We start from the raw sequence: 27,049 nt of genomic DNA on the forward strand, positions 1-27,049 counted from the left end.
TTTCCTACACTGGGTGATTGGTGTTACAGCAAATCATTGATTCAAAGTGTCAAATTTAATTGAAATGGTGCTTATCTAAGGATATAACAAAGTTCTGACCAGAATGTACTAGTAGTTGCTGAAAGGTACTCAAATTGTGAAGGGTTTGGTTTCACATTTACATTTAGTATTATCCTGCCTGTGTACAAATTCAGTGTTTCAATTAAAATTCTTCTATGTACAATGTTATATATACACAAAAAGGCATTTAATTGACTCCCTATTTCAAATAATTATACAGAATAACATACTTGATCTCCTGTTCCATAATATCTAATTCCTGAGTAGCCAGACTTAGTTTCATTTCAATGATTTCTTCCTCTTTCTCTAACTTCTCCTGTTGCATTTGATGTACTTTAGAATTTAAAGTTTTTATCTCCTTCACTCGTTTCTTTTCAAATGGTGATTGATATTTTCTACTCCTCCTTTTATGGGCCTCCAGTAGTGAAGTCAAACGACTGACTGGATCTTGTGGTTTGTTTTCTGCTAACAGAAATATATAATGTACATTTTATTTATAATTCATATTTTACACAAGGCAGATGCAATCAGCAATCTGGAATATTAAGATTTATTCAAAAGGCTGTATTTGACTTCATATTTAAGTGGAAAAAAAAGTAGTTTACCAGGGTCCAACACTTACGGTTGTCCGATTGCCCAGGGCAAGTAAATGCCGTATTCGGACAAGTAAAAACATCATCTTGGTTGTCCAATCGGGCAAGTGAAAAAAAAAGTGTTATATGATTAAAATTTCACAAAATCAATAGTGTCTGTTTTGTCAATAGATTACTCAGTGATAACACAGCACAGTCGAGTAAAGTGGTCTTAACCCCCCTTCAATGCGTATATTTCGTCATTTGTTCGCACTGAATTCCTCATTTTACCAAAAATAAATCACATTCAAAAATATTGGCCAATCTGGCGGCCGCGGCGTTGCTTCGTCATTATCGTTATCAATCGGGACACCACTTGATCGTTTCCGACGCACGTGTTATTCCCACCGACCAATGGAAAGCGGAGGTCTATTTTCATTGTTCTAACTTTAGAATTTGAAATCGGATGTGTATTTCCCTAAGATGGAAAAACGTAAAAGCTTGAAAGAGAAAATGAAATTAAACTTTAACAAATTTGTCAGTTGTTGTTAGTTTATCAAGAAGGGTTTTTTGAAATGGCATTTCTTAGATAAATCATTATGAAATAAGTATCTCTATGTAAATGATCCAATTCCCGTATATTTGTCGATCTTTTCCCTCCCTCCTCGGCTCATATATGCCTCATAGTATCTCAGTGGTCAAGTCTAGTTGCAGCCATCATGGCACAACAATCAACCCTGGCAAGTTTTTTCAGTGGAATTCCTTTAAAAAGGAAATCTGACTCCCAGTCCTAGTCAAAAGCTAAATATGAACAAAAAAGGATGCCACGAGTGTTCATTGAGTCTTGGAAAAAGGAGTTTTGGGCATGTAGATTTCACTTTTGGACAAGTAAAAGAAATAGGGCGCTTGCCCAACTGGACAAGTTGGTATAAAAGTTAATGTCGAACCCTGTTTACATTATAAAAAGGCTGAATCTAATATTTATTCATCTAATAATTGATTACCAATCATTATAGCTCTGACTGACAACCTATGTCCAAATGTACTGGCTAGTTTTTTGGAAAATCTTTTAACACAATCCTCATTGGAACAATTGGGGATTAATTGTCATTGTCTAGACTAAGTACAGGCACTTTGGAAGGAAAGTGGATGTCTAGCTAAGTACAGGCACTTAGGAAGGAAAGTGGATGTCATGACTAAGTACAGGCACTTTGGAAGGAAAGTGGTTGTCTAGACTATGTACAGGCACTTTGGAAGGAAAGTGGTTGTCTTGACTAAGTACAGGCACTTTGGAAGGAAAGTGGATGTCATGACGAAGTACAGGAACTTTGGAAGGAAAGTGGATGTCTAGACGAAGTACAGGCACTTTGGAAGGAAAGTGGATGTCATGACTTAGTACAGGCACTTTGGAAGGAAAGTGGTTGTCATGACTAAGTACAGGCACTTTGGAAGGAAAGTGGTTGTCATGACTAAGTACAGGCACTTTGGAAGGAAAGTGGTTGTCATGACTAAGTACAGGCAATCTGGAAGGAAAGTGGTTGTCATGACTAAATACAGGCAATTTGGAAGGAAAGTGGATGTCATGACTAAGTACAGGCACTTTGGAAGGAAAGTGGTTGTCATGACTAAGTACAGGCACTTTGGAAGGAAAGTGGATGTCTTGACTAAGTACAGGCACTTTGGAAGGAAAGTGGATGTCTTGACTAAGTACAGGCACTTTGGAAGGAAAGTGGTTGTCTTGACTAAGTACAGGCACTTTGGAAGGAAAGTGGATGTCTTGACTAAGTACAGGCATTTTGGAAGGAAAGTGGTTGTCTAGACGAAGTACAGGCACTTTGGAAGGAAAGTGGTTGTCATGACTAAGTACAGGCACTTTGGAAGGAAAGTGGTTGTCATGACTAAGTACAGGCACTTTGGAAGGAAAGTGGTTGTCATGACTAAGTACAGGCATTTTGGAAGGAAAGTGGTTGTCTAGACTAAGTACAGGCACTTTGGAAGGAAAGTGGATGTCATGACTAAGTACAGGCACTTTGGAAGGAAAGTGGTTGTCATGACTAAGTACAGGCATTTTGGAAGGAAAGTGGTTGTCTAGACTAAGTACAGGCACTTTGGAAGGAAAGTGGATGTCATGACTAAGTACAGGCACTTTGGAAGGAAAGTGGTTGTCATGACTAAGTACAGACACTTTGGAAGGAAAGTGGTCAGTTGAACCAGGTTTTACAGCCTAGCCATAGCTTCAACCATGTATACAATAAGTTCTGTTTAAATTAAGTATGTATCTTGGAATCATTGTCCCTATAAGGACATGGCTATGTATTAATACATCTTGTATACAGATGATTGTATTTGTGCATCCCACACAGCCAATAGACACCCCTCAATGTATTTAATTAACAATCCCAAACAGCTCAAAAACACATTTTCATGTTTCAAACTGAAAATACAATAGCCTGGCATCCTGGCCTAACCTCCTCTTTGCATCAGCAAGGCCAGGTGTAATACAATCCATGTGACCACTTTTCAGCACTGTACAGGACTGAATTACTGTGCATGTGCAGGTTATATAAACAAGGGATTTATCAATGGATCATAAATTAACTGTTGATTCACAGTTTATATCAGTAAGGTTTGGATTATTGTTGCTATATTTTTATTAAAAAATGCATTTTGCATAAATTGTTAAATATTTTTCAACAAATTCATGGCTAAATAAATTTTTCCAGCCATATGTCAAGAAATGATGCTATCCAACAATGCAACAGACAATACACGAATATATGTCATTGTATTCCACTTGGCTCTACTGTTAAGCAGTGAGCCAGGATCCCAGGCTAAAAATACAACTCTACAAGAATGTAAAAAGATGCTTTCAATTCTTACAACTACATTTCACAGGTTAGAAGCACATTGAACAGCTTAGTTTAAAACTGGGAAAATTCAATCTATCTTATATGCATTTTTCTCAATGCTACAATCTCTTTGATAATAATGATCACTTTTTTAAAGATTGACATATCATTCTCATACATCACAGTCATTGTATAAACCATTTTTTTACCTTCTCTATTTTCCTCATCAGATAATGTTGATTCCCTGACAGGTTGTCTTGGTTTCCTCCGGACAGGTTGTTTGGCTGCTTCTCTGGTGTCAGCAGTCCAAGCATTTGTTATAGGGATCTCTACTTCTTTACTATAATTAAATTCAATAATTAAATTATAACTACTGTTAATTTTGTATTTATTACCTGCTATCTTGGATACTTAATCCTTAAATGATTGACAGCAACAATTACATAGAAGTGGATGTTACTGCATATGTCTGTTGGGTAAAAAAATTAAAATTTACATATTTTTATTCTGTTTAGTCCGTACATATTTAAACAAAACAACCATTTAGCTTATACTGTGGATTTGTTTATTTTGGTGGGTACCAATTTTCGTAATTTCAGAAAAAATTGTATTTTCGTGGATACTGGTTTTTTTGGTTTTGCCATAGTCTGCATATAAGCTCAAGCAAAAAATTACATGATAAAAAACTATATAGTTTTATAAGCAGTTGCTGCATCATGAAAGTAAGGTAAAAGACACCAGACATAAGTATATAGTAAGTAGCAACAGAATTATATAAAATATACAACAAGAGTGCACACACTGAAATGTCTTGCCTTCTTTACTTATCATCGATATTATGTTGATAGTCCTAAATATAAAGCTTTATTACAACTGTCACATAAACTTAACATTAACCAAGAAAACTAAACATTGACCGATGAACCATGCAAATGAGGTCAAGGTCGGATGAACCATGCCAGACAGACATGTACAGCTAACAATTCTTCCATACAACAAATATAGTTGACCTATTGCTTATAGTTAATGATAAACAGACCAAAACACAAAAAATTAACACTGAGCAATGAACCGTGAAAATGAGGTCAAGGTCAAATAAAACCTGCACGACTGACATATAGATCATAAAATATTTCCATACACCAAATATAGTTGACCTATTGCATATAGTATTAGAAAAATTCGTAAGGGTTCCGCGGAACCCAGTGTCTCGCCTACTTTTGCTGTTAATCGCAGGCTCAACAAAAATGAGGAAAAAAATTAATAAAAATATTCCTCTCTATACTATCTTTTGATTGTAAGTAGCTTCTGTCCAAGTTTGATAAAAATCCAGGATAGTTTATGAATCTAATAAATGTTTTAAAAACTTACACTGCAGACTGTATGTAATGTTAACTGGAAGAAAAACTAAGTCCATTTATAAGTAAAATACGGAAAAAATGGAACAAAATTTCCATGTAGATACTAGCTTTTAATCATAAACAAGCTTCTGTCCAAGTTTGGTACAAATCCAGGATAGTTTAAGAAAGTTGTTAAAATTTTAAAAACTTTAACCACAGAGTGAATGTAATGTTAACTGGCAGAAAAACTAAGTCCATTTATAAGTAAAATACGGAAAAAATAGAATTTTTATTATACAAAATTGCCTTCTGGATACTATCTTATGATCATAAACAAGCTTCTTTCCAAGTTTGGTAGAAATCCAGGATAGTTTAAGAAAGTTATTAAAATTTCAAAAACTTTAACCACAGAGTGAATGTAATGTTTCCTGGCAGAAAAACTAAGTCCATTTATAAGTAAAATACGGAAAAAATGAAATTTTTTTTTTACAAAATTTACTTCTGGATACTGTCTTATGATCATAAACCAGCTTCTTTCAAAGTTTGGTAGAAATCCAGGATAGTTTAAGAAAGTTATTAAAATTTCAAAAACTTTAACCACAGAGTGAATGTAATGTTTCCTGGCAGAAAAACTAAGTCCATTTATAAGTAAAATACGGAAAAAATGGATTTTTTTTTTTACAAAATTTACTTTTGAATATTATCTTATGATCATAAACAAGCTTCTGTCTAAGTTTGGTAGAAATCCAGAATAGTTTAAGAAAGTTATTAAAATTTCAAAAACTTTAACCACAGAGTGAATATTTGTGGACGCCGCCGACGACAACGACGACGCCGACGGAATGAAGGATCGCTATGTCTCGCTTTTTCGACAAAAGTCGAAGGCTCGACAAAAAAAGACCAAAACTCAAAAACTTAACTTTGACCACTGAACCATGAAAATGAGGTCAAGGTCAGATGACACCTGCCAGCTAGACATGTACACCTTACAATTATTCCATACACCAAATATAGTAGACCTATTGCATACATTATAAGAAAAACAGATCAAAACACAAAAACTTAACTACTACCACTGAACCATGAAAATGTGGTCAAGGTCAGATGAACCCTACCAGTTGGACATGTACACCTTACAGTCCTTCCATACACCAAATATACTAGAGCTATTGCTTATAGTATCTGAGATATGGACTTGACCACCAAAACTTAACCTTGTTCACTGATCCATGAAATGAGGTCGAGGTCAAGTGAAAACTGTCTGACAGGCATGAGGACCTTGCAAGGTACGCACATACCAAATATAGTTATCCTATTACTTCTAATAAGAGAGAATGTAATATTACAAAAAATATTAACTTTTTTTTCAAGTAGTCACTGAACCATGAAAATGAGGTCAAGTACATTGGACATGTGACTGACGGAAATTTCGTAACATGAGGCATCTATATACAAAGTATGAAGCATCCAGGTCTTCTACCTTCTAAAATATAAAGCTTTTAAGAAGTTAGCTAACGCCGCTGCCCCTGGATCACAAAAGTTGCAGGCTCGACAAAAACTAGATGGGTCAGAACAATACGAATGGCCCCACTTGCAAAAAAAGTGGAAACTTTGAGACCAAAGCCAGTAATTTCGGCAAAAATCAGCGGAGCAGAACCAAACCTAAACTTGATCTATAACTCATCATAGCAGACTCACATACTAAAAATCAGCTCAATATGTGAAGGCGTTTAGAAAAAAAGTCTGTACAACTGTTATTTTCATGAAGTCCAAAGCCTGTAATTTCGGCAAAATCAGCGGAGCAAAAACAAACGTAAACTTGATCTGTAACTCATCATAATAGACTCACATACTAAAAATCAGCTCAATATGTAAAGGCATTTAGAAAAAAAAAGTCTGTATAACTGGTCGGTGTGGAATGACGGAATGACACAATGGCAGGAACTTTATGGCCTGACCAAAGTTGGCAGGGCCATAAAAATAACAATTGAATTAATAAATAGTTGTATATTTTATCAACTAAATATCTTACTGGGCTTGATTTTGCTGTATACGTGTATCAGGATGGACTTTCAACACATCCACTTCTGGATCTTCATTAGATGTCAGGACTTTCTTCTCTTCAAAAGCTCTCCTCCTTGTCTGTGATTGGTTATGTGTTATAATCCGAATATTTTTCTTGTTTAAATGATTGTCAGTTGATCTCCAATTTTGATCATTTTTGTTATATTCAATACTTTTGTTGTTGTTAGAAAATTCTTCATTTAAGTTTTGTCCTTCTCTTATCATACCCCTAAGTAACTTCATACATTCTCTGAACTTTTGTGGATTTGTGATTCCTGCAAATTTAAGACAAACAAATATTGTTTCAATATTTTCAATTTACCAAATATTAAATCTGAAATTTTCAAACAAACATTGGTGTAGCGTTGTCTCATTAGCAATCATACCACTTCTTCTTCTTTTTATAGTATATAAATTCATGAAATATTTAAACTAGTAGATAGTTATAAATATCATGCAGTTGTGTATTTCTATTCTTGCCAAAGTAACCCCAGATCAATTCTGTGCATAATATAAATAGAATAGAAAAAAAAAGAACTCTGTAATGGCATATCAAAAAAGGCGTTGAAAATTGAAAGATAGCTTGCTTTCATACAACTTGATATTGTGTACTAACATTGTAAAGCTTATCTTATTGAAGACATTTTTGAACAGATGGACAGCTAGCTAGTATTCAATAGTATATCAATTGTGACCTGGCATCGAAAAAATAGAGTTTTTGTAAGACATGCTTAGCAAGAGGGATGGACAACCAAACATCTACCATAGTATGTCCATCATTTATGGTTGTATAAAATTTCATTGCAATATCTGAAAGTTAAACATTTATAATCAATAAGTTTCTGACATATAGCTTCCCACATGCACACAAATAAGAAATGTTCTTAAATAGTTCACCACTATATAAACCCCAAACTCAAATAGGTTTGGAGATGATTGGCACACGACACTGTTCTCCCTCGTGTAAGCTTGTCACTCCTCTACCCTGATAACTTTATATAATTATGGGGATATCTCTACATAATTGTCTCATTGGCAATCCTACACATCTCCTTAATGTTATATTGATTGCTGGGTTTGTTGCTCCTACTGTGGGGATGGAGCAGAATGTGTTCCGTTCTTGTAGTGTATGCCCTTATATTTTTACAGCTATGGGTTTTTTGTTTGTGAATATTAGGCCATTGGTTTTCTTGTTTTAATTGTTTCACATTTTTCATGTTGGGGCTGACTATATGGTATGGGGTTTTCTTACTGTTGAAGGCTGTACAGTAACCTATAATTGCTTGTTTGCACTCTGGTGGAGAGTTGTATCATTGGCAATCATACCACATCTTAACTTTATATAAACCTGCTGAGTGAAGGAGATGTGTGTAACATACCTGCTGTGATAGGGTCAGGCACTTTTCCTCCCAGATAACCTTGTATGATTTCAGCACACATGATTTTATCTTCGTCTGTTAACTTTGTATTCATACTATCTAAAGCAGCATTACCAACCTCCTTAAATAACAAAATAATTATCATCTATTACTTACTGCAAATCTGGAAATAACAAGTAAAACTGTGAGCTACTGCTCACTGATGATACCCCTGCCGAAATATTTTGGTAAACAGGAAGTTGTTGAGTAACACAGGAAGTTGTTGAGTGATGAATCTGAAAACACATCACACAGTATAGCTGACTTATATAAACCCTGAAACCAAATTTCAGAAATCCTTGTCAAGTAGTTCCTGAGAAAAATGTGACGAAAATTTACAACTTGGCTATCATGTGTAAAATAATACAAGTGTTAGGTTAACAGGAAGTTGTTGAGTGATGAATCTGAAAACACATCACATGGTGTAATTTACTTATATAAACCCTGAAACCAAATTTCAGAAATCCTTGTCAAGTAGTTCCTGAGAAAAATGCGAAGAAAATATTCATGGGACGGACTGACTGACTGACTGACGGATGGATGGATGGATGGATGGATGACTGAGGGAAGGACAGACAGAGGTAAAACAGTATACCCCCACTTTTTTAAAGCGGGGTATAATTAAAACTGTGGATTCACTTTAATTCGTAGAACATAATTTTTTATTGATTTTGTGGGTATAGGTAAACCATGAATTTAAAATGTTCAACACAGAATAAATTTTCTATAGACTTGTATGCACTTTGGCATAACCACGAAATCAAATATCCACTAAAAATAACATTCATTCAAAAAAAATTAGTACCCACGAAAATAAATGAATCCACAATAACCTAGGTTGAAATACTCAATTTTGGTAAAAATATAAAACCTTATACTATATAATGATATATTTTGTAATACTACAACTTAAGATCAGCTCTGTATCATCATCACGTCATCAGCTGTATGTGAAAAACAGAATTGATTTAAACTTATTAGGTTTCTTCAGATGAACTTTACATGAGTTATCTCCCATTCTAGCAGGTATTTTCAAACATTTTAAGTATGGCAATTTTTTTCATTCTTTAAAAAAAAAGAAGAAATTTAAGCTTTAAACTCTACCATTGAAAGAATATCTTATCTAATTTTTCTGTTACAAGCAGTTGTCACAAGTAATATTTTTTTATAAGTGCTTAAGTTTTCTGTAAATTGCACCAGTGAAAAATTAATGTCAACAAAATTTCTGTGTTAAAGCCACCATTTCTCATGTGATCAGTGATTACCTTGGCAAGTTTCAGACATGATAATTCTGTTTCTAATTCAGCTACTTTTTTCTTTAACTTCTTAATCAAAGATTTTTCATCTAACTGTTCATTTCTCCTGTAATAAAAAAAAAAAGGAAATGTGAGAAAATCAAGTATTTGTTTTATATGAGTAGACAATAAACATATAGCACCACTATTACAAAGAACTGGTCAAAATATCAAACAATTTGATCTCTTGTTTAGTTGACAGAAAATGTGAAATAATAAACTACTAAATCTGAAGTGAGGTATCCTAATTATTATAAAAAGGTATATGTAGAAAAATTAATTGTATTTTTTTAATAATTAAAAATGCAGCACTGTCACAAATTGATATTTGTTTTTAAGAACTAATTATTCTTAATATTCATGAAATAAATTTATTGTTATATATTTTTTTAAGAAAAATAAAGAAGCTAATGATACTACAAGCTTTTTACAATGCTTTTTAAATTTCTATAAATTTTGATAAGAATATAATATGTCTCTACATATTATATTTCCATGAGGTTTTAAGACAACCGCAGCATACTTCGGTATCCATCTTGGTTACTCTACCAGCTTTTCCGTTAGAAGGTGTTGGTTCACTTGTCACAAATTTTGATAAGAGTTAAATGAAAATAAATTTTGTTATAGTTATAGCCAGAGTCAATTTATATAATATGATATAGAATACTTAGCTTGGTTTATATTTTGATAATAATTACTTAATATGTAGTAAAGAACACACAAAATATAAAGACTATTGGGTTAATAAATAAAAAAAGTGCCCAAAGACTACAATGAAAAAGTAATAATATAATAAAACTGACAAACTATTTTTTCCCTCATTTAGTCCAGAATAACCTACCTATTTATCATAACTGTGCATCAATTAGTTATGGAATCAAATGATTCTTCAACATATCTTTTATGCTTTCTCTAATCTTTTAGAAATAATTTAAAATAACACAATATATTTTTTCAACAAGATCAAAGATTATCGAATAAGTAACTTATTTAACACTGAATAACAGAAAGAGCCAGAGCAAATGGTATTATTGAATAGATCTCAATAAACTTTTCAGAGATGACATTCTAACAAACAAGATGTCTGTCACAATTCTGACTTTTCTGGTAAAAACCTATAATCACACATCTTCTTAGAAACTGACAGTTGTTCAATCAATAAGTAAAAGAGTTTAACAATGATATATTTCTAATAACTGGACCAAAGTACATTTAAAGGAGGTAACAACTCAACAGGATAAATCTATATTCTTCTGTTAGAGTGAAAACAATGTATGAACAATAAGCCTGTCCTCATGTACAAGTAATTGCAGGATTTGAAGATGCAGGGTAAATATCAATGAGACAGAACTTTATAACAAAATTTAACCAAAAAAAAAATTATTTAGTTCTGGGAAAACATGGTTATTAGCTGAAATTTGGCTTTGAACTAGCTTTCAGTAACTGTGAGTACTCTTAGATCGTTTTGCTTTCATTTTGATGGCATTCTTATACATTTGATTGATTGAAAAGAAATAAAATATACAGTTTAAATAATTTCAATAATTTTCTTATTAAATACCTAAACAATCTTTTTGTCAAATTCCAAAAGTGCAGTGAATTTATTGTTTTACAGTTCAAGTTGTAATCTATCCAATGTGAATTTTACTTATGAAATCTAAACCTATAAGCAGATGAAAAAAAAAAAAAAAAGCAAAGATTATTACCTTATTATCCAAGACCTATAGTTTCAGAAAATTTTCTGTTACCATGCAGCTAAGATATTTAGTGTCAGAGTAAAAAGTTAATTAAGATAAGTCACTACAACACAACAATATTGCTATACATATATATGCAAAGAACGGTATAGCTTTACTCATTATCAAAAGAGGACAGGAGACAGTGGGATCTCATCTGCGTGTTTCATTGACTCATCTCTATCACTGTACTCATTTCAATCTCCATAAATGATATTCATGTTGATTTTAGTCATAGTTTCCTTTTCAGTAAACCCATACTACAACTTATTGAAATTCTTAGAAATCTCAATCCTTTACTAAAGTGTTGTGTCCTGAACAATATAACATTTTTTTTTTTTATCACCATATTCCTGACCAAAACATGCACAAATTATAAAACAAATAACAGTAAACTCTATCAATACAGTCAAACCTCAGTAGCTAAAACACCAAAGTGTACAAGTAATTAATTATTTATTTTAATGTAGTTACAGCGTATGTATCAATGAGATATAAAAGCTGTTTTTGACGAGTAATTGAGTTAAGAGCTAGTGAAGTTTGACTGTATTATTTTTAAGAACTAAAGAACATACACCATAGATAAATGTCAGAAAATACTGCATTCATAGCAAATTACTTTACGAGATGTAATTGTGTAGTTTTGATGAAAGATGTGTACTCTAGGTCAATAACGTTAAGTAAAACAGTATAACTATCCAAATTTTAATCAAGGATACATACATGACTTTGTAAATTTTGATAAGGTGCAGAATGAAAACATAAAAAGTAAGTTAAAAGCAAGATGCAAAAAATTAGTTTAATATAAGATTTAAAGAAATGATGGCATTCATAATGTATTCAAAAATATAAACTTATTGCCTTCTTGACTGATCTTTAAAACCAAAAACTAGAGGCTCTCAAGAGCCTGTGTCGCTCACCTGTATTTTGGAAATCATGTAAAATAAGGTTAAAATCATAATAAATAGTATAAGATATCCTAATAATGGTTGAGGCCAAGTTTGGTTTAATTTGGCCCAGTAGTTAAATTAAAAGCAGGTCATCCCATTGTAGTCTTACAATAGTTACTGAAGATCCCTTATCATTATTTAAATTAGTTTTCAAGTTGTGACCATTTGAAATTATTTTTTTACAATTTTCCCTTAGACTTCTATAGTTAACCCCTATGTTCTAATTTTAGCCATGGCGGCCATGTTGGTTGGATGGCAGGGTCATCGGATACATTTTTAAGTCAAGATACCCTATTGAAAATTGTGGCTAAGTTTAATTCTATTTGGCCCAGTAGATTAAGCGAAGAAGATTTTTGTAAAAGATTACAAAAATTTATAAAAAAAAATGACTAAAAATTGACTATAAAGATTCAGGGGCAGCAACCCAACAATGGGTTGTCTAATTCGTCGGAAAATTTCAGAGCAGACAGAACATTTTAACCCATGTCAGATTTGCTCTAAATGCTTTAGTTTCAGAGATATAAGCCAAAAACTGCATTTTACCCCTATGTTCTAGTTTTAGCCATGTTGGCCATGTTGGTTGGCAGGCGGGGTCATCAGACAAATTTTTCAAACTATATACCCTAATGATGATTGTGGCCAAATTTGGTTAAATTTGTCTCAGTTGTTTCAGAGTAGAAGATTTTGTAAAAGATTACAAAAATTTACAAAAAATTGTTAAAAATTGACTATAAAGGGCAATAACTCCTTAAGGGATCAATTGACAATTTTGGTCATGTTGACTTATTTGTAGATTTTACTGAACATTATTGCTGTTTACAGTTTATCTTTATCTATAATAATATTCAAGATAATAACCAAAAACTGCAAAATTTCCTTAAAATTACCAATTCAGGGGCAGCAACCCAACAACGGGTTGTCTGATTTGTCTGAAAATTCAAGGGCAGATAGATCTTAACTTGATGGACATTTTTACCCCCATGTCAGATTTGCTCTAAATGCTTTAGTTTCAGAGATATAAGCCAAAAACTGCATTTTACCCAGATGTTCTATTTTTAGCCATGTCTGCCATCTTGATTGGCAGGTGGAGTCATTGGACACATTTTTAAAACTAGATACCCTATTGATGATTGTGGCCAAGTTTGGTTAAATTTGGCCCAGTAGTTTCAGAGGAGAAGATTTTAGTAAAAGTTAACGGACGACAGATGACAGACGATGGACGACGGACGCCAAGTGATGAGAAAAGCTCATTGTTTTGCCCAGGTGAGCTAAAAAAGTGTCCAAGTAGTCAGAAGGACCAATAGAGATCAACTCAAGATAATTAGCAAAAGCCAAAGTCAAAGAAAAATCCTAATGTCCTATTTATAAACAAGGAATCAAAGTTTACACATAAAAAGTGTTCATCAAATGTACACAATACTCCAGTAATTAAAGCAAGCTACATGCTATACAAGCTATAACACTGCATGTCTTACCATATTCTGCCACTGTAAAGCCAATCATAGTGTAACTTTAGTTATATGCCTGATGCTTAACATGCTTCTATAGTGAACAATATCATTTATAACATGCTTGTAATATGTGGACAAAGTATTTTCATTCACTATTTAATCATACTGTACTGTTAGTTAATACTCATACTAAGAAATGCTTAACATGCTTATGATACTGTGAACACCAATATCTAGAAATGATATGATTATACACTAAAGAACAAATAACTGATTCTATTTTTTGTACTGGAGGTCTTTTATTGCATTTCATAAGGACTGTTAAAAAATTGATTGTGGAAGGGGGATGGAAAGCACTCAATTGTGGGAGGTTGCATTTGCCTTAGAATTATATACAATTTTTATATTATGAGTGATTAGGGTCTTTAAAAAGGGGCCTCTCATGCCCCTCAATGCTTTTAATTCTGAAACAGCCCTAAGATATGGGTTATTGTAGAAGACCATACAATGACTTATAGATATATATAATTCAACTTTTTAATCTTTTGGATTTAAGTAGACACTGTTATGTCCTAAGGCAAAAGTTTTCCTAATGCTTGCCTCAATAGTTAATATGATTGACAATTTTTCTCAGTTTGTAAGAGCATTATTATGAAATGCAGCAAAACAATATTGAAACATCATTTTCTATCAATAAAACATTGAAGATTGTGTGCATTAACTAAATAATACATAGTTATATATACGCATAAAGGAACTTTCTCAAAATGCTGCCTTGAATGAACTGTTATCTAACAACAACAAATGTATAGCAATCTTTATCTTGGACTGTGATCGTATCCGAAGAGAAATTCTCTAACTATTTTACGTTAACTGTTGTATTTTCTTATAACTTAGACATTCGTCCAAAACTAATTGTTATCTATTTTTTCAAAAATTTGAGTTTTAATTTGTCAGTGCATCGTAAGCCTATCTGGCTGGCTGTAATGTAATATTGTACTAATATGTATCTATTGTATATATGCAGGTTGCACTATAATAAACCATTCATTCATTCATATATACTTGCTCGACAAACTACCCATGAGGCTACTATATATATTAAACAGCAAACAAGATATATAATACTGACACTACGTTTTGTCAAGTGAAAGTGCAACCTGTCTGAGGCTACATTAAACAAATTGATAAAATACTGTGATAAATAAAACCCTAGTTGATAGTTTTATATTTATTGATGGAAAGTGGCTAGTTTTTCTATTAGTGTAGCACAAACATTAAGAGTTATCTCCCCTGGTTAAGTCTTATGTTAAGATAGATTTATCTTAAGCATTGTTTAAGCCACTAGCTCCATAACTGCAAGATTAGGAATGGGCTGTCATTTTTCTTTTTATCATACATTTGAACTGGACACTTCATCATGAATTCTTTCAATGTATTTCTGTATGCACAATTAAATTCATTTGTAATTTGAATGCCATAAATGTTTGAAGTAATATTTAACAAAGTGTTAACAATGTGGTTGGTGACTTTGCAATCATCTCATGTTTATCATGTTCACGGTCTTTTTGACAATGAATTTTGCACCATTTTGACACAAGAATTCATACTTGCAATACATAGAATCAGTAAAAACCTTTAAATAAGTAATTTTTTTAATCTACATTCAAAACTAATCTATTTAGTGTAAAAATATCAATCTTTCAAAGGTTTTGATGACCTTGTGTATAACTTAATGTTACAGGCTTAATTGGTCTGTAGACATGTTACAGATGTGACAGGGTCCCCATTTAAATTTTTCAAGGCATGTTTGGTAAAATCATAGGTTGAATTCAAATTAGATCGCATCTGTCAACAGACTTTCAAAACTTTGAGTATATTAAAGGTATAAAACATGTCAGAAAGTATTTAAGTTTTACGTTAGAAAGTTGATGTCCATCAGACGGCCAGTGAAACTGTGAGCTACTGCTCACTGATGATACCCCCAGCCCAAATATGTATTTGTTGTTGAGTGATGAATCTGAAAACGTATCAAACGGTATAGCTAACTTATATAAACCCTGAAACCAAATTTCAGAAATCCTTATGATGTAGTTCCTGAAAAAATGCGACGAAAAATATTCATGGGACGGACGAACAGATGGATGGACGGACGGACAGATGGACAAACAGAGGTAAAACAGTATACCCCCCTTTTTTAAAGCGGGGGTATAAAAGTCTACAAATAAGAAGCTGAATTATCTTTCCTGGAATTCCTACACATAAAATGAAACATATATAATCCAACTGAGAAGTAATGAGGTTTTTTTTTCTGTCAATGTTTGAATGAAAGTTTAAAACATTTGAGCACTGGTAAAATGTCTTTAAATTGGAGATAACTCTAAACAAACATAAACACAGATATAAAATACTATATCCTACAATGTCCATACCTGATTCCAAATTCGTCGCTGCAGTCAGTTAAAAAACTGATGAAAATCATCATTTGTTATAGTATGAATAACAAATCAATTTTTATTTAGATTATTATGTACAGGTACAGTGGTTTTCTTTGAAATGATTTTGTGTGCCAAAGTTAATGTTTTGAATTATAGGTAAGTTAATGGTTTTGTATTTTGTTATCCATTTTGCTAGTTTCACATTTTCACAATAATTTTTCAAGTTTTTCCTACAAAACTTACATGAAGATAATACTTTAACATTTTAATTCCCTTCACACGTTGATTTGTCCGTGAACACAATCATTTCATTTCTATTACTAATAATAATTGATTCAATTATCTGTGAAAGTTTTAATCATGCATACACTGTCTGCATCACATATTGTTAGTACTTCTGTGAATGACTATTTGTACTTCTGTGAATGACTATTTGTACTTCTGTGAATGACTATTTGTATGAACTGTTATCTCTACAATGATACTTACGATACACTGTTAGCTATACATGCAACACGACCAGCAAATCGACAGGTAGAAATGGATTCACCAAGATTATTATATTCTAATGAAATGGTAGCTATCATAGATGTCATACAATTTCCACCTAAAATCATAGAATTCTGATACAGTTTTCTTGTAAAAAATAAAAATAAAAAGAATGAATTCAGACTCTTAATGTACGGAAGGCCAGTAATAGTCTGTCCTAATTGTATCTTGGCATTTTTTCATTTCTGTTCACACATGTATACTTTGATAAAAATATTTTAGGTTGAAATATTTTAGTAAATTCTAAGCCTTGATGAAAACCTGTGGTTTAAATATTTAGTTATTTCAACCATTTCATTTGTATGGATGATGGATATATACCTATACACCCCTGAGGACCATAGTAAGAAGAAAATTTGTGTATGGGACATGTTTACTGATATTTCCAGAAACCTACCCAGACTGTCCCTGAGGACCATAGTAAAAAGAAAATTCATGTATGGGACATGTTTACTGATATTTCCAGAAACCTACCCAGACTGTCCCTGAGGACCATAGTAAGAAGAGAATTCCTGTATGGGACATGTTTACTGATATTTCCAGAAACCTACCCAGACTGTCCCTGAGGACCATAGTAAGAAGAGAATTCCTGTATGGGACATGTTTACTGATATTTCCAGAAACCTACCCAGACTGTCCCTGAGGTCCATAGTAAGAAGAAAATTCCTGTATGGGACATGTTTACTGATATTTCCAGAAACCTACCCAGACTGTCCCTGAGGACCATAGTAAGAAGAGAATTCCTGTATGGGACATGTTTACTGATATTTCCAGAAACCTACCCAGACTGTCCCTGAGGACCATAGTAAGAAGAGAATTCCTGTATGGGACATATGTTTACTGATATTTCCAGAAACCTACCCAGACTGTCCCTGAGGACCATAGTAAGAAGAGAATTCCTGTATGGGACATATGTTTACTGATATTTCCAGAAACCTACCCGGACTGTCCCGGAGGACCACAGTAAGAAGAGAATTCCTGTATGGTACATGTTTACTGATATTTCCAGAAACCTACCGAGACTGTCCCGGAGGACCATAGTTAGAAGAGAATTCCTGTATGGGACATGTTTACTGATATTTCCAGAAACCTAACCAGACTGTCCCTGAGGACCATAGTAAGAAGAGAATTCCTGAATGGGACATGTTTACTGATATTTCCAGAAACCTACCCAGACTGTCCCTGAGGACCATAGTAAGGAGAGAATTCCTGTATGGGACATGTTTACTGATATTTCCAGAAACCTACCCAGACTGTCCCTGAGGACCATAGTAAGAAGAGAATTCCTGTATGGGACATGTTTACTGATATTTCCAATTCTTGTTCCCTCTGCTGTGGCTGGCCTGTTTGGTAAATTGTACCTAGATCTGAAATGAAAAGATAAAGTATGAGAAGTCATAGTAATACTTAGGGTTCATGTCTTTAAGAAGAGTGTATATAGGATACAGACTGAGATTTTATACTTTGTCAGTGTTGGTTAAGGAAAACACTGTGTGTGTTGCAAACTTGTCAATTTTCATTCAAATTTTAATGGAATCTGGTAACAAATGAAAACACCATAAAGGGAATTTTTTTTATAATAGTTCTACTTAGAAATAATAACCAAATTCTGTTTTACTTGACCATTATATTTGTTCAAGATTTTGAAAACAGTAACATTGTATCAACTGCAAATTTTGTTTTGAGATGTATAATTAGGAAAATTCATTCACATGTATGAATTGTTCACTAACAAACTGGAGGCTATAAACTGGCCACTTCACTTTCCACACAATGTCTTCCTATTGAAACCTTCATCTTTCCCAAAATACTGAGTGATTAAGACAATATTTTGATTAAGTGTACTGTGATAGAACATACAATTTATCATTAATATGAGGATGTATCATACCAAGTGTCAATTAGTTTACAGTTTAATTTGTGTAATATTCTAAGATCACATCTTTATAGTGCTCTTTCCAATATAATATTGAATTGATACTTTCTTCGTCTTAATTACTCCACTACTTGACCTTTGTCTACTAGACAAGACATCCCTATTCCCATATACTTACTTTTTGACTCCTCCACTACCAGGTCTTTGTCTACTGGGCGGGGCACTTTCCCCCTGAAGTGCTATAATAACAGTCTCTAGGTAATGAAGAGAGAGGTTGATACATTTTGCCTCATTCAATTGATGACCTTGAACTCCAGTCTTAGATACTCTCTCTGAACCAGCCAAATCTACCAGATGAAGTTTTGATCTGAAATGGTAATGCACAATTTATTTACTACAAATTAATATACAACTTTTGAAAGAACTAAAGAATATATCTACAGGCATTTGCCAAGTTTTTCACAAAATTTCATCAAAGTCAGCACCTGAAACCTGAGTTTTATGACACCTACCGACAGTAAAACTGACCAGTTATATATATATATCAGACCATATGCAGCCGTATCACCTAAAACCTCCTATGTTTATACTACCAAAAAGAAAAAAAACTGACAAAATGAGGTCTTTCAACACAATAACTCCAATTGGGTTTCAGTTACCAATTGTTTATCACTTAACAATAAATATCCAACTTGATTTTGTGGCTTTTGATAATGAAAAGGATTTTTACTTTACTCTCTCTTATTTAACAATATATACAACAGTTATTGAATCCAAGAAAGATCTGATTATGAAACCACTCACTGTGAATAGGAATCATTCACGACTTTTCACGTGTGGCGGCACTTCGGTTCCATAAGTGGTTACTTGAACGCTTCAATCACGTAAAACGTTTGCATCTGTATTTACAACGTAAACAATGCCAATGGCATCCAATGATTACATCACCTGGTCTGTTCCAGAACTAACGTTACGTGGAGCTGTCACAAGAGACAGAAATATAGATCTTATAGAAAGGTAAACGACGTATTTAAAAAATATTGAGATTTCTTCTATTATAAGCGGAAACGCTGCTTCAGTACATGGCCAAAAAGATTTCGTCACCTACATTTTTGGGCTATAAAAATGTATATACATGATGTATTTCATATAAAAACACGTTTATTGGAGGCATTTATGGTTGTATTTTTTACAAATAATGTGTTGAAAAACGCTGAATTGTATATAAAGAGTATTTGTTTGTTTTGTCATAGCTCTGTCATCAGTTGTTTTTATTTTCTCCTGATGTGAACATATATACTATTTTTTACAATCTAATTTGGTTGAAATATAAATATATAGCAAGATAGAAGAAAATGAAAATAAAACAAACAGTTATTCTGCTGTTGGTACCAAGTTGCATAAAATCAAATCAGAAATGTCCCCTAAATAATCTTTTGAAATGCAATTTTATATGAAATATTTAGTGTGAAATACCAAGTGACAAATACATGTACCCCAAGTTAGAAAAACAAACAAACAAACAAACAAACAAACCCACTGAACATATAAATAGGCATGAAGGTATAATTAAACTTTCTAGGATACATTTAAATGATTTTGTATAATAATAATCAAAAATAGGGGTTCTATACAGATATTATCTGTTGGCCATGACATGTGATAAAGACCATGCAGGCTGGGCAAGGGAAAATTAAATTTAACTTGTTATATACTGGGACTATTATACTAATAGTATAATAGTCCCAGATATATATAAACAATTTATTACTTTTGAAAATTGGACAATTACACAAGGAAAGTATTAAATCCTCCCAATAACACTTTTAAACAAGACATGATTCTACATTTTTAAGCCTTAAATCTTTTAATATGTCTCAGCTTCATCAACTTAAAAAAAAAAAGACACTGTAAAAAAAAATATAGAGGCCCTTCTCTGCAAACTTTTTACATATAACATGATGGGGCCATTTTTGGAAATTTTAAAAGATATGTACATCTATAATGAAGTTTTATTTGCAATTCAAGTTCAAACAAGGAATTATTTAAATATGGAATAATTTCAAATTCTGCAAAATTGATTAGAAAATAATTATGAAAACTAACCCAACTAAATATTTTTTAAACTAAGAAATGTGGTCGCTATAGTTCTACATCCTTTTTTGATTCCTATATGTTCTTGGCAGATAATCTTATGAGATTCTAAATAGTTTTCTAAACTATTATACTTTGGAAAAAAATGTTCCTAAACTAGTAAAAAGGGTTACACCTCTGTTGTTTGAAGGGCTATTAAATCATCTTCCTTTGAATATGGGTTAAATAAATTTTCTCTCCAATAAGAACTTCTTGCTAGAGAGAAAATTTTATTAATTTTTAAGAAAAAAGTAGTGTTTCATAATTTTATATACATATCATGCCCAACATTCAGCATACAAGAATTTTTCAAAATTTCATTAGTTATACATTTACCATTAAATCCACTCGATATCTTGTTTTTCAAATATTTCATGGCAAGCAGAAACTTCCTTTGCAATCCTAACATTTTAATCTATGTAATAGTACTTTAAAAAATCTTTACCTACATGTTTTAAAAAAATTCAAACCATTCCTTAGCTTGTTTAATTAAACTTTGGCTGGAACATGCATTAAATATTTGTCACTGGACATTAAGATTCCAACAATCAATCAATATATTTGAACTTGAATCATTGATTTCTTTCCTTTTTGTCTTGCATTGACAGAGTCCAAAAGCAAGACATAGCATATCTGCATATATTAGGTATGCTGTTTTCAGCGTCATCAACAATGTATTAGTTAGTAAAGTAATATAAAATAGTGAAATATTGCAGACATTTTCTACTGGTAGATATTTGTAACCATGAAAGACAATATATTCATTATACAGTTTTCATGATTAATCGCACATTTTTTTCTGAGACAAGTGCCTGTGATTACTTGCTAGCCCTTCAGGCCAGGCCAGATACATTTTTAGTAAGTATAGATAATTGTTAATGTGTCAATCCTAGTCCGGAGCCTTTAATTTAGTAGTTATAGTTGGTTAATTTCTGATATGTATACATATATATTTGTTTTTTTATTGTCTTATTTTATAATTTAAAATCAAGCCATTTGTTTTCTTGTTTGAATTTTCTTTCATTTTTTAATGTTGTGACCTTTGTAGCTGACTAGTACAATGTGATTTTTTCTTGACTGTATTTTATTTAATATTTTGACTTTTTTTTTATCTTTTGTAGAAACAATTAGAAGAGCCAAAATTTATAAGCTTAGATTCAAAACATTCTGGAGGAGCAGATTGTGTGAAGGTATTTATCCTTTTATAGCCTCAATCTATATCACAAAAATGTATTTGTGTTAAAATATACAATTACCATTAAGAGAGTTGATTTTTTGTAAGACCAAGTAAAGGTTACAGGTCCTATTCTCAGTTTGGAAAATGGTACTGTACAGTTTTATTTTAGTACTGGTGAACTCTACCGTTACAGACTCGTATGATAATAATACACCTGAAACTCCACAGATGTACGTGCATATCTAATAGCTATGAATATTCCTTCCGAATCCAGCCACACTGATTAGATGTCGCTTTTCAATATACATTTTTATGAAACCAGACTGGATTAAAATAAAATTTTCTTGTGTAATTTGATGAAATTTAAATTACACAATGTATCTCCACTAGTTTACTCACTAAACAACAGGACTAATTTGTTAACATTTTCTTTACAGAAGCCAGCAGAAGTCAAGAGAAATAAAAAGAATGGAACAAAAGAAAAATTGAAAAAGAACAGTGAAATGACAAAATTAAATAAAATTTTTGCATTTCTTATTGTTGTTATCTTGTGTATTGTTGACCAAGACAGCAAAGAAAACCATCGAAAAGCTGTTCAGACAGAAAATGACAGATGCTACACATGATAAAAAAGTTCTTGTTAAACAAATAAACAGCTGCGCCATGAGCGCATGATACGCCCGTCGTCTTGTGTGTGAATTTTTATGCAATAAGCATAAATAGTTCCTGACATACGGTGTGACATGCGAAAACCCCCGCTTTTTTTTTACAAAAAACTCAATATCTCTAAAATAAAATTTTGAATCAAAACCAAAAAGTATACAGATCTTGAGAATTAATATAACTAAGAAGTGTGTAAAATTTTAAGGAATAATCATAAATCGTTTTTGAGATACGGCGCGACATGTGAAAACCCCCCTTTAAAAAAAAAAAATCAATAACTCAAAAATAAAATTTTGAATCAAAACCAAAAAGTATACAGATCTTTAGATTAATATAGCTAAGAAGTGTGTAAAATTTTAAGCAATAATCATAAATCGTTTTTGAGATACAGCGTGACATGTGAAAAACCCCTCCCCCCTTTTTTTACAAAATACTCAATAACTCAAAAATAAAATTTTGAATCATCACCAAAAAGTATACAGATCTTAAGGTTAATATAACTAAGAAGTGTGTAAAGTTTTAAGCAATAATCATAAACTGTTTTTGAGATACGGCGCGACATGTGAAAAACCCCTCCCCCTTTTTTTACAAAATACTCAATAACTCAAAAATAAAATTTTGAATCATCACCAAAAAGTATACAGATCTTAAGGTTAATATAACAAAGAAGTGTGTAAAGTTTTAAGCAATAATCATAAACTGTTTTTGAGAAACGGCGGGACATGTGAAAAACCCCTCCCCCTTTTTTAACAAAATACTCAATATCTCTAAAATAAAATTTTGAATCATCACCAAAAAGTATACAGATCTTAAGATTAATATAACTAAGAAGTGTGTAAAGTTTTAAGCAATAATCATAAATTGTTCATAAAACCTGCGTGAGCGACATGTGAAAAAAAACACACACCTGTTTTAGTTACTAAGTCCCGTCACTCAAAAAGTTTTAATCTTATTTTCACCAAAAAGTATACAGATCGATTGACCATCATAAGAAACAACTATGTTAAGTTTCATGAAATTTGGATAAGTCATTCTCAAGTTACGGTGCGACATGTTTACGCCAGACAGACAGACGGACGAACAGACTGACATTTGTATACCATAATACGTCCCGTCAAAAATTTGACGGGCGGGCGTTTAAAAACCCACCATGCATGTTTTTTTCTTCAATACAGTGTGTACTAGAGACAAACATATGATTTACTTTAAATAATTTGTATACATAATTTTTCATTCAAATTAAAAAAATAACTCATCCACAGAAATTGCTGATGTCTTATTTGTAGCTATGTTTGATCTTGTAAAACTCAGCTAAAAACTAACCTCCTAATGGTTTATTTGAAAAGCTAGTCCGATTCTGCTCTGATGTCTGACTAACTCTTTTTAGGTCCCATGACCCAAGCCAGTCATAAAAAAGTCTGTCAGATGTCGAGAAATCTTGGTCAACTGAAATGCATACCTTTTTAAAATCACAAATCTACCCAAATCTCCTGCACCAAACAAAAAAAAACTTACTGAATACCAAGTTCAACAGTATTTTTTCACTTACATTATATGATATACATCTTCTATAACAACTTTACTTAGGGTGAACTGGTGAGTATATGATATACATCTTCTATAACAACTACATAGATGTGAACCAGTGACATCAAAGTGTGATTTGTGTAACTTTATATAAACAGAGATGTATGTTTTTCTGTCTAATGATTTTATAAATGACCGGTTAGTCAAATAATCCCTAGGTTTATTTAACTTTTAATGTTTATCTTAGACGTTGGAGAATTTTAATGAACCCAGTATTTTCAAATTTTGTAATTTATTATTTTATCATAATATTAAATATTGATTTTGTTTGTCAGGAAGTCTGCACAGAAATGCATAGACTATTAATGAAGATAAATTTGTCATTCTATAGTAGCAACAAAAAAGAAATACAGTCCTATGTTGCAATCTGTAATGGGTTTAAAGTGAATTATAATCCCACTCGATAAATATTTACAAAAAAGTCAAGTTTATCCATACAGAAAAAATGTTCTAAAACAAGAGTGCACACGCTGAAATGTCTCGCCTGTTTTACTTATCATTGAATTTATGTTGAAAGTCTGTAATATTAAAATAAGAAGTTGTGGTACAATTGCCAATGAGACAACTCTCCACAAGAGACCAAATGACACATAACTCAACAACTATAGGTCACCGTACTACCTTCAACAATGAGCAAAACCCATACCGCATAGTCAGCTATAATATGAAGGTTTTAATACGAGTCACAAAGACTTAACATTGACCAATGAACCATGAAAATGAGGTCAAGATCATATGAAACTGCCAAACAGACATGTATACCTCACAATTATTCCATACACTAAATATAATTGACCTATTGCTTATAATATCTGCGAAATAGACCAAAGCCTAAAAACTAAAAATTGTCCGATGAACCATGAAAATCAGGTCAAGGTCAGATGAAACCTGGCAGACAGACATGAAAACCTGACATTCATTGCATACACCAAATATATTGGCCCTATATCTGAGAAATAGACCAAACCACAACAAGAGTGCACTCGCTGAAATGTCTCGCCTTCTTTACTAATCATTGATATTATGTTGATAGTCCTAAATATAAAGCTTTATTACAACTGTCACATAAACTTAACATTAACCAAGTAAACTAAACATTGACCAATGTACCATGAAAATGAGGTCAAGGTCAGATGAACCATGCTAGGCAGGCATGTACAGCTAACAATTCTTCCATACAACAAATATAGTTGACCTATTGCTTATAGTTTAAGAAAAACAGACCAAAACACAAAAACTTAACACTGAGCAATAAACCTTGAAAATGAGGTCAAGGTCAAATAAAACCTGTGTGAACGACATATAGATCATAAAATATTTCCATACACCAAATATAGTTGAACTATTGCATATAGTATTAGAAAAAAAGACCAAAACTCAAAAACTTAACTTTGACCACTGAACCATGAAAATGAGGTCAAGGTCAGATGACACCTGCCAGCCAGACATGTACACCTTACAATCATTCCATACACCAAATATAGTAGACCTATTGCATACAGTATAAGAAAAACAGACCAAAACACAAAAACTTAACACTGAGCAATGAACCTTGAAAATGTGGTCAAGGTCAAATAAAACCTGCGTGAACGACATATAGATCATAAAATATTTCCATTCACCAAATATAGTTGAACTATTACATATAGTATTAGAAAAAAAGACCAAAACTCAAAAACCTAACTTTGACCACTGAACCATGAAAATGAGGTCAAGGTCAGATGACACCTGCCAGCTAGACATGTACACCTTACAATCATTCCATACACCAAATATAGTAGACCTATTGCATACAATATAAGAAAAACAGACCAAAACACAAAAACTTAACTATAACCACTGAACCATGAAAATGAGATCAAGGTCAGATGACACCTGCCAGTTGGACATGTACAGCTTACAGTCCTTCCATACACCGAATATACTAGACCTATTGCTTATAGTATCTGAGATATGGACTTGACCACCAAAACTTAACCTTGTTCACTGATCCATGAAATGAGGTCGAGGTCAAGTGAAAACTGTCTGACAGGCATGAGGACCTTGCAAGGTACGCACATACCAAATATAGTTATCCTATTACTCATAATAAGAGAGAATTTAACATTACAAAAAATCTTAACTTTTTTTTCAAGTAGTCACTGAACCATGAAAATGAGGTAAAGGACATTGGACATGTGACTGACGGAAACTTCGTAACATGAGGCATCCATATACAAAGTATGAAGCATCCAGACCTTCCACCTTCTAAAATATAAAGCTTTAAAGAAGCTAGCTAACGCCGCTGCCGCCGCCGGATCACTATCCCTATGTCGAGCTTTCTGCGACAAAAGTCGCAGGCTCGACAAAAACTAAACATTGTTCAATGAACCATGAAATTTAGGTCATGGTCAGATGAAATCTGTCAGTCGGACCGTATCCCTTACAATCATTCCATACACCAAATATAGTTGACCTATTGCTTATAGTATCTGAGAAATAGATCAAACCACAAAAACTAAACATTGTTCAATGAACCATGAAATTGAGGTCAAGGTCAGATGAAACCTGTCAGACAGACATGTACCCCTTACAACCATTCCATACACCAAATATAGCTGACCTATTGCTTACAGTATCTGAGATACGGACTTGACCTCGTAACTTTAATCTTGGTCACTGATCTATGGAATAAGGTCGAGGACAGGTAAACATTACCTGACAGAGATGTAGACGTTGCAAGGAACCCATATACCAAATACAAGTTATCCTATTACTCATAATAAGTGAGTATTTCACTTAACAAATAAAATGTAATTTTTTTTTCATGCAGTCACTTAACCATGAAATTAGGTCAACAACAATGGACATATGACAGACAGAAACTTCATAACATAAGGTATCTGCATACA

General features: G+C 32.6%; 1 protein-coding gene across 34 annotated transcripts in view; it reads right to left on the reverse strand.

Moving 5' to 3' along the window:
* LOC127704178 (kinesin-like protein KIF6) overlaps positions 1-27,049 on the reverse strand; it is a 72,539-nt gene that overhangs the window by 12,309 nt on the left and 33,181 nt on the right. For 33 of the 34 annotated variants that reach the window (XM_052208073.1, XM_052208103.1, XM_052208097.1 and 30 more), the window contains exons 6-13: positions 18,777-18,965; positions 17,971-18,089; positions 16,663-16,780; positions 9,569-9,665; positions 8,265-8,385; positions 6,854-7,160; positions 3,691-3,821; positions 291-525 (exon numbers count right to left, since the gene is read on the reverse strand). In XM_052208073.1, the coding sequence (XP_052064033.1) occupies positions 291-525; positions 3,691-3,821; positions 6,854-7,160; positions 8,265-8,385; positions 9,569-9,665; positions 16,663-16,780; positions 17,971-18,089; positions 18,777-18,965 (1,317 nt within the window). The remainder of the gene's footprint in view (positions 1-290; positions 526-3,690; positions 3,822-6,853; positions 7,161-8,264; positions 8,386-9,568; positions 9,666-16,662; positions 16,781-17,970; positions 18,090-18,776; positions 18,966-27,049) is intronic. The other variant, XM_052208104.1, reaches the window with a different exon arrangement.

This window comes from Mytilus californianus, unplaced genomic scaffold (genome assembly GCF_021869535.1).
Source record: "Mytilus californianus isolate M0D057914Y unplaced genomic scaffold, xbMytCali1.0.p SCAF_6, whole genome shotgun sequence".
Classification (NCBI taxonomy): Eukaryota; Metazoa; Mollusca; class Bivalvia; order Mytilida; family Mytilidae; genus Mytilus; species Mytilus californianus.